This window comes from Nicotiana tomentosiformis, chromosome 5, assembly GCF_000390325.3.
Source record: "Nicotiana tomentosiformis chromosome 5, ASM39032v3, whole genome shotgun sequence".
In the NCBI taxonomy this organism is placed as follows: Eukaryota; Viridiplantae; Streptophyta; class Magnoliopsida; order Solanales; family Solanaceae; genus Nicotiana; species Nicotiana tomentosiformis.
The window spans coordinates 84,085,610-84,102,121 of NC_090816.1; the positions used below are offsets into that span (position 1 = coordinate 84,085,610).

Consider the following 16,512-nt stretch of genomic DNA (forward strand, 5'->3'; position numbering starts at 1 on the left):
CTATTTTGAGTTTAACTGTTAAACCTGGAAACATGTCTACTTTCCTGTAATGTACCTGCAGATTATGAGTTTCTCTAAGATACTATTGTCATATGTTCTATAAATTTCCGTACAGTTTAATTCTGTGTTTGGATTGTATTGTTCGGACTCGTCACTGCTTTCAGTCCAAAGATTAGACTTGTTACTTATTGAGTTGGTTGTACTCACGCTATGCCCTGCACTTCGTGTGCAGATCCAGGTATTTTCGGGAAATGTGGTTGTAAATCTTGGAGCTTCAGCCTTTCAGAGATTTTCGAGGTAGCTGCCTTGGCGTCCACAAACCTTGACTCTCCTCCCCTATCCCTCAGTTTTGCTTATTCTGCTCTACTTTCTTAGACAGTGTATCAGACTATGTTATTGTATAGATGCTCATGTACTCAGTGACACTCGGGTTTTGGGAAAATTCTGTATTGAGTTGTGGTGTTTTCATCCATTATTATGAGATTTTTACTTACTTAAACCGGTTTCGGTATATTTTGAAATTTAAAAATATTGGTATGTGTGAGTTGTTGGCTTGCCTAGTATCCTGATAGGCGCTATCACAACATGTTAATTTTTTGATCGTGACAAGTTGGTATTAGCGCCGAGGTTACATAGATCTCACGAGTCATGAACAGGTCTGGTTGAGTATTACGAATCGGTACGGAGACGTCTGTACTTATCCTCGAGAGGCTGCCGAACCCTTAGGAAAACTCCACATTCTTGTATTCTTGTCATGCGAATTCGTCGGGAACTAAACTTCTGTTATTTTATTCTCTCACAAATGGTGAGGACACATGCTACCGGATCAGGCGGACGGCCACCAGTACCACCAGCTAGGGCCACGAGAGGCCGGGGCCATGGTAGAGGTCGAGGTGCAGCTTGTACAGCAGCTAGAGCAGCACCTGTAGACCCACCAAGTGCTCTAACTCAGGAGTAGCTTCCATATGTGGTTGAGCCGGTGGGACCAACTCAAGCACCAGATGTGCCTATTGTGATTCCAGGCCTTCAGAAGGCTTTAGCCCAGATATTGACTGTTTGCACTAGCCTTGCTCAAGCAGTTTCTGTTCAGGCCGTGCCAGCCACTTCTCGGGCTGGGGGAGGTACTCAGACTCCCGCTGCCCTTACTCTAGAGCAGGTAGTGCGGGGACTTCAGACCCCGGGGGTACTACTAGCCCAGTCAGTTATAGTTGCTCAGGCCCAGGTGGGTCCCGTTATGAGTGATGAGGAGCAGAAGAGACTAGAGAGATTTGGGAGGCACCAGCCTCCATCATTCAGTGGGGCTGAGTCAGAGGATGCTCATGACTTCTTGGATAGGTGCCAGCAGATTCTTCACACGACGGGTATTTTGGAGACTAATGGAGTTTCCTTTACTACTTTTCAGCTATTAGGGGCTACCTTCAGATGGTGGGAGGCCTATGAGAGGAGTAGGCTAGTCAAAGCTGGACCACTTTCATGGCATGATTTCTCCGTTCTCTTCTTGGAGAAGTTTATGCCATAGACCCACAAGGAGAGTTGCACAGACAGTTCGAGCAGCTACACTAGGAGGGCATGTCTATGACCCTGCATGAGATGAGGTTTTTAGAGTTGGCTCATCACTCAGTTTGGTTGGTTCCCACTAAGAGGGAGAGGATTAGTAGGTTCATTGATGGCCTCAACTATCAGTTGCATTTTGTTATGACTTGGGAGAGTGTATCAGGTACTTGGTTCGACGAGGTGGTTGATATTACTCGGCGGCTAGAGTTTGTCTGTAGTCTGGAGCATGAGGAGAGGGAGGCCAAGAAACCTCGTGGTTTGGGTGGTTTCAACGGTGTTTCATCTGGTGGTCAGTCCCAATACAGCAGGGGTCGTCCTTATAGGCCCGCTCAGATGGGTCTTCCAGTTCATCGTGGCGCATCAGCTAGCCATGGTTCATACAGTGCTCCAATGGGTTAGTCATCTCTCAGCGCACTTCCAGCTCACAGTTCATCTCGTGCTCCTTCCGTTCAGGGTTCATCTGCACCAGGTTCCTCTGGTAGTTATTCTGGTTCTCGGGGCACGCTTCAGTACTTGCCGCCATTTTTCGAGAGGGGTTGTTTTGAGTGTGAAGAGTTGGGTCATGTGAAGAGGTATTTTCCTCGCCTTTCGGGAGGTCCAATTCAGCAGTGGATTCAGGCTGTGACTTTTGTACCAGTTACTTCACCACCCGCTCAGGCAGTGCGAAGTGGGGCTCAAGCAGCAGGAGGTCGCCCTAGAGGGAAAGGGCGATCAGGTGGTAGTCAGGCTCGATTCTATTCTATTCCTGCTAGGCCAGAGGCCGTTGCTTTAGACACAGTGATCACATGTATTGTATCAATATGCCACAGGTATGCTTCTATATTATTTGACCCTGGTTCCACTTATTCAGATGTATCATCATATTTTGCTCGCTATTTGGATATGCCCTGTGAGTCCTTAGTTTCATATGTTCATGTATCTACGCTGGTGAGCGATAATATTGTTATGGACAGTGTATATCGGTCGTATGTAGTGAATATTGGGCGATTGGAGACTAGAGTTGATATCTTATTGCTTAGTATGGTCGATTTTGACGTGATCTTAGGTATGGATTGGTAATCTCCATATCATGCAATTTTGGATTGTCACGCTAAGACTGTGACATTAGCGATGTCGGGGTTGCCAAGGATCGAGTGGATATGTTCTCTAGATTATGTTCCTAGCAGGGTGATTTCATATTTTAAGGCCTAACAGATTGTTGAGAAGGGGTGTCTATCTTATTTGGCCATTGTGAGGGATGTTGGTGCTGATACCCCAACTATTGATTCTATTATGGTAGTGCGAGACTTTCCGAATGTGTTTCCTACAGACTTGCCGGGCATGCCACCCAACAGGGATATTAATTTTGGTATTGACTTGGTGCCGGGCACTCAACCCATTTCTATTCCTTCGTATCGTATGGCATCAATAGAGTTTATTAGGCCCAGTGTGTCGCCTTGGGGTGCACCAGTTCTGTTTGTGAAGAAGAAGGATGGTACAATGTGGATGTGCATCGACTATAGGTAGTTGAACAAAGTTACAATCAAGAACAAGTATCCTTTGCCGCGCATTGATGATCTATTTGACTAGCTTCAGGGAGCGAGGGTGTTTTCTAAGATTATTTGAGGTCTGGGTATCACTAGTTGAAGATTCAGGACTCGGATTTTCTGAAGACGACATTCAGGACCTATTATGGTCACTATGAGCTCCTTGTGATGTCTTTTGGGCTGACCAATGCCCCAGTAGCATTCATGCATCTGATGAACAGTGTATTTCAGTCATATCTTGATTCATTGGTCATAGTATTCATTGATGATATCCTGATGTACTCACGTAGCCAGGAGGAGCATGCCCAATATTTGAGGATTGTACTACAGCGACTGAGGGAGGAAAGGCTTTACGCCAGGTTCTCCAAGTGTGAGTTTTGGCTTAGTTCGGTGGCGTTCTTGGGGCATATGGTGTCCAGTGAGGGGATTAAGGTGGATCTAAAGAAGATGGAGGCAGTTTAGAGTTGGCCTAGATCGTCTTCAGCTACTGAGATTCAGAGTTTTTTTGGCTTGGCCGGATATTATTGTTGCTTTATGGAGGGTTTCTCATCCATTACAGTGCCTTTGACCAAATTAACCCAGAAGGGTGCTCTATTCAGGTGGTCGGATGAGTGTGAGAAAAGCTTTCAAAAGCTCAAGACTGCCATGACCACAACTTCAGTTCTAGTTTTACCTTCAACGTCAAGCTCTTATACGGTGTATTGTGATACTTCTCGGATCGGTATTGGGTGTGTCTTGATGCTGGATGGTATAGTGATTGCTTATGCTTCGCTCCAGTTGAATCCCCATGAGAATAACTACCATGTTCATTATTTGGCGTTGATAGCCATCGTTCATGCATTGAAGATTTGGAGGCATTATCTCTATGGTGTGTCTTATGAGGTATTTACAGATCATCGGAGTCTCCAACACTTGTTAAAACAAAAGGATCTAAATTTGAGATAGCGAAGATGATTGGAGCTGCTAAAGGACTATGATATTACCATTCTGTATCATCCCGAGAAGGCTAACGTGGTGGCCGATGCCTTGAGTAGAAAGGAGGTGAGTATGAGTAGCCTTGCATTTATTCCTATTGGTGAGAGACATCTTGCAACTGATGTTCAGGCCTTGGCCAACAAGTTCTTAAGATTAGATGTTTCGGAGCCTAGTCGGGTTCTAGCTTGTGTGGTTTCTCGGTCTTCCTTAAATTATCGCATCAGAGAGTGCCAATATGATGATCTCCATTTGCTTGTCCTTAAGGACATGGTTCAGCACGGTGATGCCAAGGATGTTACAATTGGGGATGATGGGGTGTTGAGGATGCAAGGTCGGATTTGTGTGCCCAATGTGGATGGGCTACGTGAGTTGATTCTTAAGGAGGCCCACATTTCGCGGTATTCCATTCATCCGGGTGCCGCAAAGATGTATCAGGACTTGAGGCAACACTATTAGTGGAGGAGGAAGAAGGAAGACATAGTGGGGTTTGTAGCTCGGTGTCTAAATTGTCAGCAGGTGAAGTATGAGCATTAGATACCGGGCGAATTTCTTCAGAGGCTTAAGATTCTGGAGTGGAAGTGGGAGCGTATCACCATGGATTTCGTAGTTGGGCTCCCACAGACTTTGAGGAAGTTTGATACTATTTGGGTGATTGTGGATCGGCTGACCAAGTCCGCACATTGCATTCCAGCTCGGACTACTTATTCTTCGGATCGATTGGCTAAGATCTACATTCGCGAGATTGTTCGCCTTTACGGTGTGTCGGTGTCCATCATTTCAGATCGGGGCACACAGTTTACATTGCAGTTTTGGAGAGAAGTGCAGCAAAAGTTAGGTACACAGGTTGAGTTGAGTACATCACTCCACCCTCAAACGGACGGACAGTTTGAGCGCACTATTTAGATATTGGAGGATATGCTACGCGTTTGTGTCATAGATTTCGAGGTTTCTTCGGATCAGTTTCTGCCACTCGCAGAGTTTGCCTACAACAACAGCTACTAATTGAGCATTCAGATGGCTCCGTATGAGGCTTTGTATGGGAGATGGTGTCGGTCTCCGATGAGATGGTTTGAGCCGGGTGAGGCTAGGTTTTTGGGTACTGGCTTGGTTCAGGATGCTTTGGATAAGGTTAAGTTGATTCAGGATCAATTTCGCACTACGCAGTCTAGATAGAAGAGCTAGGCCGATCGGAAGGTTCGCGATGTTGCTTACATGGTTGGGGAGAAGGTACTACTCAAAGTTTCACCCATGAAGGGTGTTATGAGGTTCAAGAAGAAGGACAAGTTTAGCCCTCAGTATATTGGGCCTTTTGATGTGATTCAGAGGATTGGAGAGATGGCTTACAAGCTTACCTTGCTGCTTAGTTTGTCGAGTGTTCATCTAGTGTTTCATTTTTCTATACTCCGGAAGTATGTTGGCGATCCGTCTCATATTTTGGACTTCAACACGATTTAGTTGGATGATGATTTGACTTATGATGTGGAGCTGGTGGCCATTTTGGATCGGCAGGTTCGAAAGTTGATATCAAAGAACATAGCTTTAGTGAAGGTGCAGTAGAGAGGTCAGTCAGTCGAGGAGGCTACTTGGGAGACCGGGCGGGAGATGCGGAGCAGATATCCATACCTATTTGAGACTCCAGGTATGATTCTCGACCCGTTCGAGGATGAATGTTTGTTTAAAAGTGGGGGGGATGTAACTATCCGGCCGGTCGTTTTGAGTGTTATAGCCCTGTTCCCCCATTTACAACTTATTCTTTGCTCAATTTTTGTTATGTGACTTGCCGGGGTAGTTGGTTTGGTTCCGAGGATGTTTCGGAATGAGTTGAGACACTTAGTCTTAAGGTTGGAAGCTTAAGTTAAAAAGGTTGACCAGATGTTGACTAATGTGTAAATGGATTCGTAATGGAGTTTTGATGGTTTCGATAGCTCCATTGGGTTATTTTGGACATAAGAATGTGCCCAGATAGTGATTTGGAGGTCCGTAGTTGATTTTGGCTTGAAATGGCGGAAGTTGGAAACTTAGAAGTTTTGGAAATTCAGAAGTTTGATCGAGAGTTCACTTTGTGGTTACCGGGCTCAGATTTTGGTTCCGATAGGTTGGAAGCGGAGATGATTGGAGCTGCTAAAGGACTATGATATTACCATTCTGTATCATCCCAGGAAGGCTAATGTGGTGGCCGATGCCTTGAGTAGAAAGGCGGCGAGTATGAGTAGCCTTGCATTTATTCCTATTGGTGAGAGACCGCTTGCAGCTAATGTTCAGGCCTTGGCCAACAAGTTCGTGAGATTAGATATTTAAGAGCCTAGTCGGGTTCTAGCTTATGTGGTTTCTCGGTTTTCCTTAAATTATCGCATCAGAGAGCGCCAATATGATGATCTCTATTTGCTTGTCCTTAAGGACATGGTTCAGCACGGTGATGCCAAGGATGTTACAATTGGGGATGATGGAGTGTTGAGGATGCGGGGTCAGATTTGTGTCCCCAATGTGGATGGTCTACGTGAGTTGATTCTTAAGGAGGCCCACAGTTCGCGGTATTCAATTCATCCGGGTGCCGCAAAGATGTATCAGGACTTGAGGCAGCACTATTAGTGGAGGAGGAAGAAGAAAGGCATAATGGGGTTTGTAGCTCGGTGCCTAAATTATCAGCAGGTGAAGTATGAGCATTAGATACTGGGCGGATTGCTTCAAAGGCTTAAGATTCCGGAGTGGAAGTAGGAGCGTATCACCATAGATTTAGTAGTTGGGGTGCGATTCATGTTTTTAGGCTGTTTGATGTGATTTGAGGCCTTGACTAAGTTCATATGATATATTAGGACTGATTGGTATGTTCGGTTGAGGTCCCGGGGGCCTCAGGTGGATTTCGGATGGTTAACAGAACGAAATGGGACTTTGAAGATTGCTGAAGCCTGCTGGTCTGCTGGTGTTGTGTGTTCTAGTTTCCTTCTATGCGATCACATGGATAGGTCCGCGATTGCGAAGGCTTATTTGGGCAGCTGAGGATTTAGTGCTATGCGTTCACGATTTTTGGTCTACGATCGCGTAAGCGGGAGGAAGCACTGAATTGCGAACGCGTGGGCTAAGCCGCGTTCACGAATAGGAAATGAGGCAGGAGTTGGTCACGCACTTTGTTCTTCACGATCGCGTGAAGAGGGTCGCAATCGCGTAGGTTTGAGGGTCAGTGCATCGCGTTCGCGTAGAGCTTTTTGCGTTCGCGTAGAGTTAATTCTGGGGCAACTTAGTTTTGTGCTTCGCGATCGCGATTGAGGACTTCTGGACAGAATATTAAATCTCAAAAATGAGGGTTTGCATTTATTTCACAATTTGATTTTTGGGAGCTCGGATTGAGGCGATTCTTAGAGAGAATTTCAAGGGAGTGATTGGGGTAAGTGATTCTAACTTGGTTTTGGTTAAATTACATGAATATATCCATGATTTCATCATTTAATTAGTGTTTTGGATTGCAAAATTGGGGGAAAATGGAGAAAACTTCTTAGCCCGAATTTTGAGGATTTGAGCGGGATTTTGGTGTCGGATTTGAGTAATTTTGGTATGGTTGGAATCGTGGTTGAATGGGTGCTCGAATTTTGTAAATTTCGTCGGATTTCGAGATGTGGGCTCAGGGTTGACTTTTGAGTTGACTTTTTGTATTTTGATTACGAACTTAGCATTTTCATATGGAATTGATTCCTATAGCTTGAGTTGATTGTATCAAATTTTTTGTGGCTAGATTCGAGGCATTCAGAGCAAGGGCTTGTTGGAGTAAATATTTGCACGGTTTGAGGTAAGTAACACTTCTAAATATGGTTATGAGGGTATAAATCCCTGAAATTATGTGCTATGTGATTGGTGTTGAGGTAACGCGCGTGCTAGATGACGGGCGTGTGGGCGTATACCTTAGTAATTGTTATTCAGTGGATTCCATGGAACTGTGTAGTTATCTTATCTAAATATTATTACTGTACGCAATGTGTTAAAGCACTTGAGCTATGATTTATGTTAGAAATCACGTTTAGGCTATGTGCTGGTACTATTGGGACCCACAGTGGTCGTTCTTTACTATTGAGTTATTTTCTTAATTGCAGTTATGTACTTAGTTGCATTCATCATTGTATATCTTATCTTAATCTCTGTTATCATACATTGTCACATCATGTATCATGTATTTGGGCTACTTAGCATGAGTGTTATGAGCCCGAGAGATTGAAGGGATTAATGACTGAGTGAGGCTGGTGGCCTGTTTGTGAGTGATATTGATGGGATCGTGCTGCACGCCGCAACGGGCATTATTGACTCATGATGGGATCGGTCTGCACGCCGCATTAGGTATTATTGATTTATGATGGGATCGGGTTGCGCGCCGCAGCAGGATTTATTACTGCTTGGGCTGGATCTGCCCCTTCAGGAGGGGGAAGAACACCCACAGTGAGCGCAGTTTCTATTGATTCATGATAGGATCGGGTTGTACGTCGCAACGGGTACTGTACAGTGCTGAGTGATTGAGTGTGATGAGTGAGAATTGAGACAGTCAGGTTGAGTACTTAGAGAGTGTGAGTACGCGAGGCTTCCATCGTGTTGCATCACATACGATATGCATATTGGCATGTAGATATATAGATGTCATATTCCTCATATCATAGAGACTTGACATATTTTATTTGTTTTGAGTTTAACTATTAAACCTGAAAGTATGTCTATTTTCTTGTACTGTACCTGCAAATTATGAGTTTCTCTAAGATACTATTGTCATATGTTATGTAAATTTCCCTATAGTTTAATTCTGTATTTGGACCGTATTGTTCGGACTCGTCACTGTGTTCAATCCAAAGGTTAGACTTGTTACTTATTAAGTTGGTTGTACTCACGCTACACCCTGCACTCCGTGTGCAGATTCAGGTGTTTCCGGGCACGCTTGTTGTTGATCTTGGAACTTCAGCCTTTCGGAGATGTTCGAGGTAGCTGCCTTGGCGTCTGCAGACCTTGACTCTCCTCCCCTATCCCTTAGTTTTGCTTATTCTTCTCTACTTTCTTTGACAGTGTATCAGACTATGTTATTGTATAGATGTTCATGTACTCAGTGATACCCGCATTTTGGAAAAATTCGGTATTGAGTTGTGGTATTTTCATCTAGTTTTATGAGATTTTTACTTACACTACTAAAAACCTGCCAAAAAACGTCCAGAACACCGACCGAAATCGATCGGAATCCAAAAAAAATCAACTGATTTTCGACCATTTACAATTGGTCGATAAGATAATAGTCGCAAACGGGGAGCGAACGAAGTCGGTCGGTAACTGTTAACGCAGTTTGACCAAATGTGTGACACAAATTAATTTTACCGACCGATTAAAAATATTTTTTTAATTATTTTTAAATTAACGACCAAATTCGGTCGAAAATTTAATTATTCATTTTTTAAAAAATAATTAAATTTGACCTAATTCGGTTGGAAATTTAATTATTCATTTGTTTTAAAATTATTCATTTTCGACCGAAATCGATCGGTATTGTTAAAATATAAAATTATACATTTTTATTTAAAATTGTTAATTCCGACCGAAATCGGTCGGTATTATTTAAATAATTAATATTTAAAATCATAAATTTCGACCGAATTCGATCGGTAATTTTGATTTTCTAGGAATTAATATGAACATTTCTGACCGAAGTCGGTCGGTTTTCTGGGTATTTGTTTACCGAAAAATAGCTGTTTTATAGCTGCACCACATGCCAACAACCAATCACTTATATTGGCAGCATTACATTACTGCCAAGAACAACAACAACAACAACAACAACAACAACAATAATAACTATCAAAACTATATTAACAAAATATTATCTCCATCTCCATCTCCACTAAACTATATTAACAAAACATCATACCCAACAACAAAATATTTTACAAGTTAAAAATTCAAACATCATTCAATGAGTGTTTTGTACTACATCATCTTCATCTCCACTACTATAGCATTCATTATCGGCATGGTTCGAAGGATTACCATATGGGTAAGGCTGACGAGACCGGAGAATCGGGAAAGCACCACTAGCAAGAAGATTGGCTAACTGACCTTGAAGGATATTAAATTATTGATCCCTCTTTTCTAGCTGAACTTTAAGAGTATCTAATTGTCTCAGCAGATCCTCCCATAAATACGGTAGAACCCATGAAGGCTTCTTGCTCTTCTTTCGGGCAGAGCAGAAGGAATCAGATAGTCTCTTACGGTATTTGAACACAAAATTTGCACAAATTTTACTATTATGCCGGTTCTCCCAGGTACACTTAATATACAAATGAAGTGTGTAACGTTAGATGAAAATATTGTTAATATAATCCTTAAATAGATAAGAATTATATTAAAACCTTAAATTGGTTAAAAATTTGATGCACGAGCTCCGATGGAAAGTCACTCCAAGTCGCATAGGGTGGATCATACAACCGGCCAAGAGCTTCAGTGATTATCTTTGTAGTCCGATGATTAGGTATGAACCTACAACATAACAATTACATTAAATAAATAAGAGTAGCTATTAAATAAACAAGAGTAGCTAACCGCAATAGACAACTGAGTATTTTGAAAGTTCTTTTAAAATTCAATTGTAAGAAGTAATTTGAAAGTTCACCTGTATCCCTAAATATCACATGCTAAAAATTATAATAAGATTCTAAAGACCTCTAATATGAACTCTTCTAATATGAACAATCCCTAATTTATATCACCTCACAATTATATAACTAAATTTAATTAAACATTAACTAAACCCTAATTTATACAATTAAAATAATTAAAATTACTTAAATTAAAAAATATAGATAACTAACCTTGAAATGCTATTAGCACCTAAGACATGCATCTAAGTCTTCCAAAATATAAAATTCCATAATTATACAAAATACCAATTCATAAAGAGGGGCTAGAGTATAAATATGAACAATCCTAAATGATAAATGATAACACATGAAATATTTCAAAAGTTCAATGACAAGATAACTCACAATTATACAACAAAATTTAATTAAATATTAACTAAATCCTAATTTATACAATTAAAATAATTAAAATTACTTAAATTGAAAAATGTATATAACTAACCTTGAAATGCTAGGATAGGGGGTTTGATTTTGGATGGAGGAGGGTGGCGGAACGCAGTGGTGCCGGCGGAACAATGGCGGAGGGTGGCAGAAGGCAGTGAGGCCGACGAAACAGTGGTGGGGGAGGGGAGGGAGACTTCTAGGTGCTTTATTTTTGGGTGAGGAGGGAGATAGGAGCTGATTTTTGGTGGGAATTTGTGGGAATCGCGATAGTGGGGAGGAGAAGAAGAGAGATGGGAGACAGATAGAGAAAAGAGGCGAAATGGAGAAAATCCCGTCTCAGCTAGATCTAAATTAAAAATTTCCGACCGACTTCGGTCGGTAAGTTTAAGTGGCCTTTGACCCGTTTGACCACGACCATTCTGATCGAATTCGGTCGGTAATTTAATGTTAAATTAAAAAAAACAAATTAATTTAAATACCGACCGAAGTCGGTCTGTAATTTAATGTTAGATTTAAAAAAAAAATTATTTAATTATAGATACTATATAATATATATTTAATTGTATATGTATGTATGTATGTATATATATATATCGACCACAACCAGCCTGATTTAGTTCTATAAGATGTAGTGCTAAATTAATATTCAAGTTTTAGCAACAACTTAATATAATTAGATACAACTTAGTATATATATATATATATATATATATATATATATATATATATATATATATATATATATATATATATATATATATTATTTATATAAATTATCAAAAATCGACAGACTTCGGTCGGTATTTTCATAAAATTAATATTTACACATATCCAACGATTATGTCAATTAAACTCGATAATTTACACTTACATACATATGACTAGCGTTGATGATTTATTCTCAACTATTCATACTTGAATGCTTGATCGGTGACTAAATAAGAAAATAAATCTTGGAGTTTATGTGACTAGATGCTCCGGTATAATGAGTAACTAGATGCTCCAAGATGTGTACAGTCGACACAGTCTTGAATATTTTATTCTCGATCACCTTATTAGTACTTTGATCGGATACTTCATTGGTGGATCAATTGAAAATTCAATATTAAGTTATATCCAACTTAATATAAATTATATCCAATATTAAGTTGTATCCAATTATATTAAGTTCTATCCAATTGTATTAAGTTGTTGCCAAAACTTAAATATTAATATAGCACTACATCTTATAAAACTATATACTTTGTTTTAAAATATGTTATAGTAAGATTTAACCGAATATAATTGAATTTCCAATTGATCCACTGATGAACTATCCGAGCAAAGTACTAATAAGGTGATTGAGAATAAAACATTCAAAAGATTATGTGTATGTGTGTGTGTGTGTATATATATATATATATATATATATATATATATATATATATATTCGGTCGGTATATTTGAAAAAAGTTTAATTAAATATTATTTTAGAAGATAATATGCAAGTATGATCAGGTCTTGGTCAAAGATTGACTAATTTCCGATCGAAATCGGTCGAAAATTTTATATATTTGTTGTGGGACCACTATTTCCGTTGTCAGAATTATTTTCTTTGACTTTTGCGACCAATTTACTTATTTTTCGACCGATTTTGGTCGGTTTTTTTTCCGACCGATGTCGGTCGGTATTCTTTGGACGGTTTTTGCCTGTTTTCTAGTAGTGTTACTTAAACCTCTTTCGTTATATTTTGAAATTTAAAAATGTTGGTATGTATGAATTGTTGGCTTGCTCAGTATCATGATAGGCGCCATCACGATATGCTGAGTTTTGGGTCGTGACACCAAAAACACCGTCATTTTAATTAGTGTCCCTTCTTGGGAGAGAATTGTCTTCCGCTAATAGAGCAGATTTTCTTTTTGGGAAAGATACAACCTTGATCTCACTTGTTAACAACCTTAAATTTTATTCTCGTAATAATTCAACTGATCACATTCATTAAAAAAGAAAAAAAAAAACTAATCACATTTAGCCTTCATCATTTAATTAGAATGTACATTTATGGTCCTTCAGTTGATAATTTTTCATGATTTAATATATGTCCAACTCAAATAAGGAGTATAAGTGCACAAATAAATTTAATCTTAACAGAAAAGATGAGGGGTCACATCAACGCTCAAAGCACCAAAATAATTGAGACCTTTACTTAGTAGGAAATCACAAAATATCAAAATCATCACTAAAGAAAAGACACATCTAGAAGGATACCCTTCAATAGATTATGAGCAGAAACTTCACAAGCAAAAAATAATAATAATAAAAAAAAAAAAAAAAAATCACAAGCAACTTTTTACTAAATAATTAATGGTGGAATGAATTTTCGTTGATGTACAACTTGTCATTACCGAAAGCAACTCCCAAATCTTTATTTTTTCTTTTTTTCTTTTCAGCACTACAATAAGGAATTGAGCTTGGTCAGAATTCCAACCAAAGAATAGGGCCACTAGGCCTTTTCCATACAAACCGCAGCGACAACAACTCCCTAATTCTCAGTGATCTTATATATAACATCCAAAACTTTGTCTCTTTAACATTCATTCAGTGAAACATAAAAACCTCCCACACTTGTTTTCAACTTCTGTATAATAATTAATTATGACTAGCCAAAGATTTGCTCGTCCAATTTTTGACAATCCTTTTCTCAAGATTCAAGAATTACCAGGTGACACAGTAAAACGTAACTCTGAATCCCTTAAGCAAGCCAATTCTGATCCTAGAGGCACATCTCTAGTCATTTCCAGGGACGTGACCCTTGACACCAACAAAAAAACTTGGCTTCGACTTTACGTCCCACGACGAGTAACAAAAGCCTCTGCTCCTAAGAAATTGCCTCTCATAGTCTACTATCACGGCGGAGGCTTTGTTTATTTCCATGCCAATACTTTTATCTTCGATGTATTTTGTCAAGCACTTTCTGAAAGAGTTAATGCTATGGTTATTTCACTCGAATATCGTCTCGCCCCTGAACACCGCCTTCCTGCAGCTTACGAAGATGCCATGGATGGATTACATTGGATTAAGTCCACTAAGGATGAATGGGTCAGTAATTACGCTGATTTGAGTCATGTCTATCTTTATGGAACCAGCGCCGGAGGCAATTTGGCATATCATGCAGGTATATTTGACTAACCTCTATCTCAGTGTGAAAGCTAATAATGTATTTTTCAAGATATTATTAGACTATTTTGATCCAATAGTTTGATAGGTCATTTCGAGTTCTAGGTCAATTCAACAAACTGAACATAACTCATTATCCTGTTTAAACTTGAGATAAAAGGACGATTACGTGCTGAAAAATGGATTGATTTTGTAACCTCTTTATACAGGATTACGTGCGGCTGCTGCAGCTAAAGAACTAGAGCCCTTGAGAATCAAAGGATTGATTTTGCATCATCCATATTTCAGTGGGAAAAACAGGACAGAATCAGAGGAGAAGCTAAAAGATGATCAGCTTTTGCCGCTCCATGCAATTGACAAGATGTTCGACTTGTGTTTGCCAAAAGGGGTGGATCATGATCATGAATATTGCAATCCATGTGCAGATGGAGGGTCAAAGCATTTAGAAGATATGAAGGAATTAGGTTGGAAGGTTTTGGTAAGTGGTGTATGTGAAGATCCTCTGGTTGATGCTGCACGTAACTGTGTCAAGTTGTTGGAAGAGAAAGGTATAAAAGTTTACAAGTTCTTTAGAGATGGTTACCATGCTATGGAAGTGTTCGATCAATCAATGGCAGCAGCTTTATATGATGCCACCAGGGATTTCTTAAATGCTAGTAAAAATTAAAAATATGCTAGTACTTATTAATATCTATGTCGTGTTTGTTTCATTTCATTCTCATGCAGGTAAAGTTTCGTTTTGTGCAAATAAGAGAGGAGCAGGGTACTCTATAGTTTATGAGATTACTTTAATTGTTCTGTTTTTCTATGAAAATAAGTTTCTCTGTTTTTTATTTTCTTTTTGGAGAGGGCAGGGGAGAAGCAAAAACTTCCATAGCTCAACCCAAAAATCATGAGATCCATAAGTATGCGTTTTGGAGTACAATATTTACAGTTGTACTTGAAACAAATATTACTCCTATTTGAGTTTGTGGAAAAAAGGTTTGGCGCAGTAGAAATTATGTTTGCATTGAACTTCACTTGACAAAAGGAGTCTGGAATTTAAAATTTTGTGAGAGAGAATTGAAGATTGAAAAGTTATGCATACACATTCAAAAATATATTATTAGTATTCAATATAATAATTTTGCTTGAAGTTCAAAAAATATTTCTGTTAAAACTCAAAGTTTCACGACTAAACTAGTCTTGGTAATAACTATTTCATCTTTTCAAATAAGTACCGGAACAATTCATCATGGCTAAACGGGTCCTATGATATTTCAATGTTTTAATGAGATTTTGTTTTCTATCGAATTAATGAGATATTAATTTTGTGGTACCAACCTATGATATTTCTGTTACACCCTATATTTTCGTACGTAAAAAAATGCATCGTAAGCAAACTAATGTAGGACCAAAAATAAGATAATATTTAAAAGTATATAAAGTAAGTTAATCATGTTACCTCTGAGGTTACAAATATTGAAGATCATGAACAACAAGTACAAAGAGGGTTGGACAGTTCAGAAGCTAAAGCAATTAAATAAAATAATGTTTCGTCGAAAGTCGACAAGTTGGGAATGTTATAACATGTACCTTTGGGGTGAGACTAGGGTGATTAACATGATAAGGAGATTATGTTATGATTTATATTAGTCGTATGACATCCGTGTGTTATGTTTTGAAGTCAAGCGAGTTGTGGAACAAAAGTCGATGAAAGTCATCACAAGTTACATTCATAAGTTTTACTGAAACTTTGGGTCAAATGTAACTGCAATTTTCTCCCAATATACTTAGAGTTATGGGGTGTTCCACCCATAAAATTAAAGATCTATGAGTCTATTTTTCAACGCATTAAACTGTTTGTCAATATGATATCGGAGTAGAGATATATGGGCATTTTTGCGATACTGCATAAGCTGCTAGGTGACAAGTAGGTGTGTCACCTACTTGCTTAAATGAAAGCCCAAAAATGGGTCATTTCGGGTCGTCCAAAGAGGCCTTTTAAAGGTCTATTTTCTTCATATATTAGACTTAAAATAGAGCATAATAACCAGACATAAGCTCTGCAAAGAATCCTCCCAAATATTTCCCACAAGCCCTAATTGATTTTCACTCCCTTTCAAGTTCTAATTGGAGGTAAAACCTAGAGTTTGAAGAACCAAGATAGGAGCTGAGTTATCCAACAAATAAGGTAAGTTTACTGATATCTTTCATCCATTTTTTCTGCTGTAAATTCATGGTAAGTCATTCTATACTTGTAAGAACTCACGGGACGGTGATCG

The 16,512-nt window shown here is 39.2% G+C and overlaps 2 protein-coding genes across 2 annotated transcripts; both read left to right on the forward strand.

Moving 5' to 3' along the window:
• The first annotated feature begins 1,569 nt into the window (after positions 1-1,569).
• LOC138892694 (uncharacterized) lies at positions 1,570-8,045 on the forward strand. The gene is made up of 7 exons (XM_070176430.1): positions 1,570-1,948; positions 2,024-2,363; positions 3,680-3,962; positions 4,050-4,198; positions 6,215-6,331; positions 6,413-6,552; positions 7,990-8,045. The coding sequence occupies exons 1-7, from the start codon at positions 1,570-1,572 to the stop codon at positions 8,043-8,045; spliced, it is 1,464 nt and encodes a 487-aa protein (XP_070032531.1).
• Positions 8,046-13,560: 5,515 nt separating this feature from the next.
• LOC104110570 (probable carboxylesterase 120) lies at positions 13,561-15,081 on the forward strand. Its single transcript, XM_009620099.4, has 2 exons — positions 13,561-14,246; positions 14,458-15,081. The coding sequence occupies exons 1-2, from the start codon at positions 13,727-13,729 to the stop codon at positions 14,913-14,915; spliced, it is 978 nt and encodes a 325-aa protein (XP_009618394.1). The 5' UTR covers positions 13,561-13,726; the 3' UTR covers positions 14,916-15,081.
• The last annotated feature ends 1,431 nt before the right edge of the window (positions 15,082-16,512 follow it).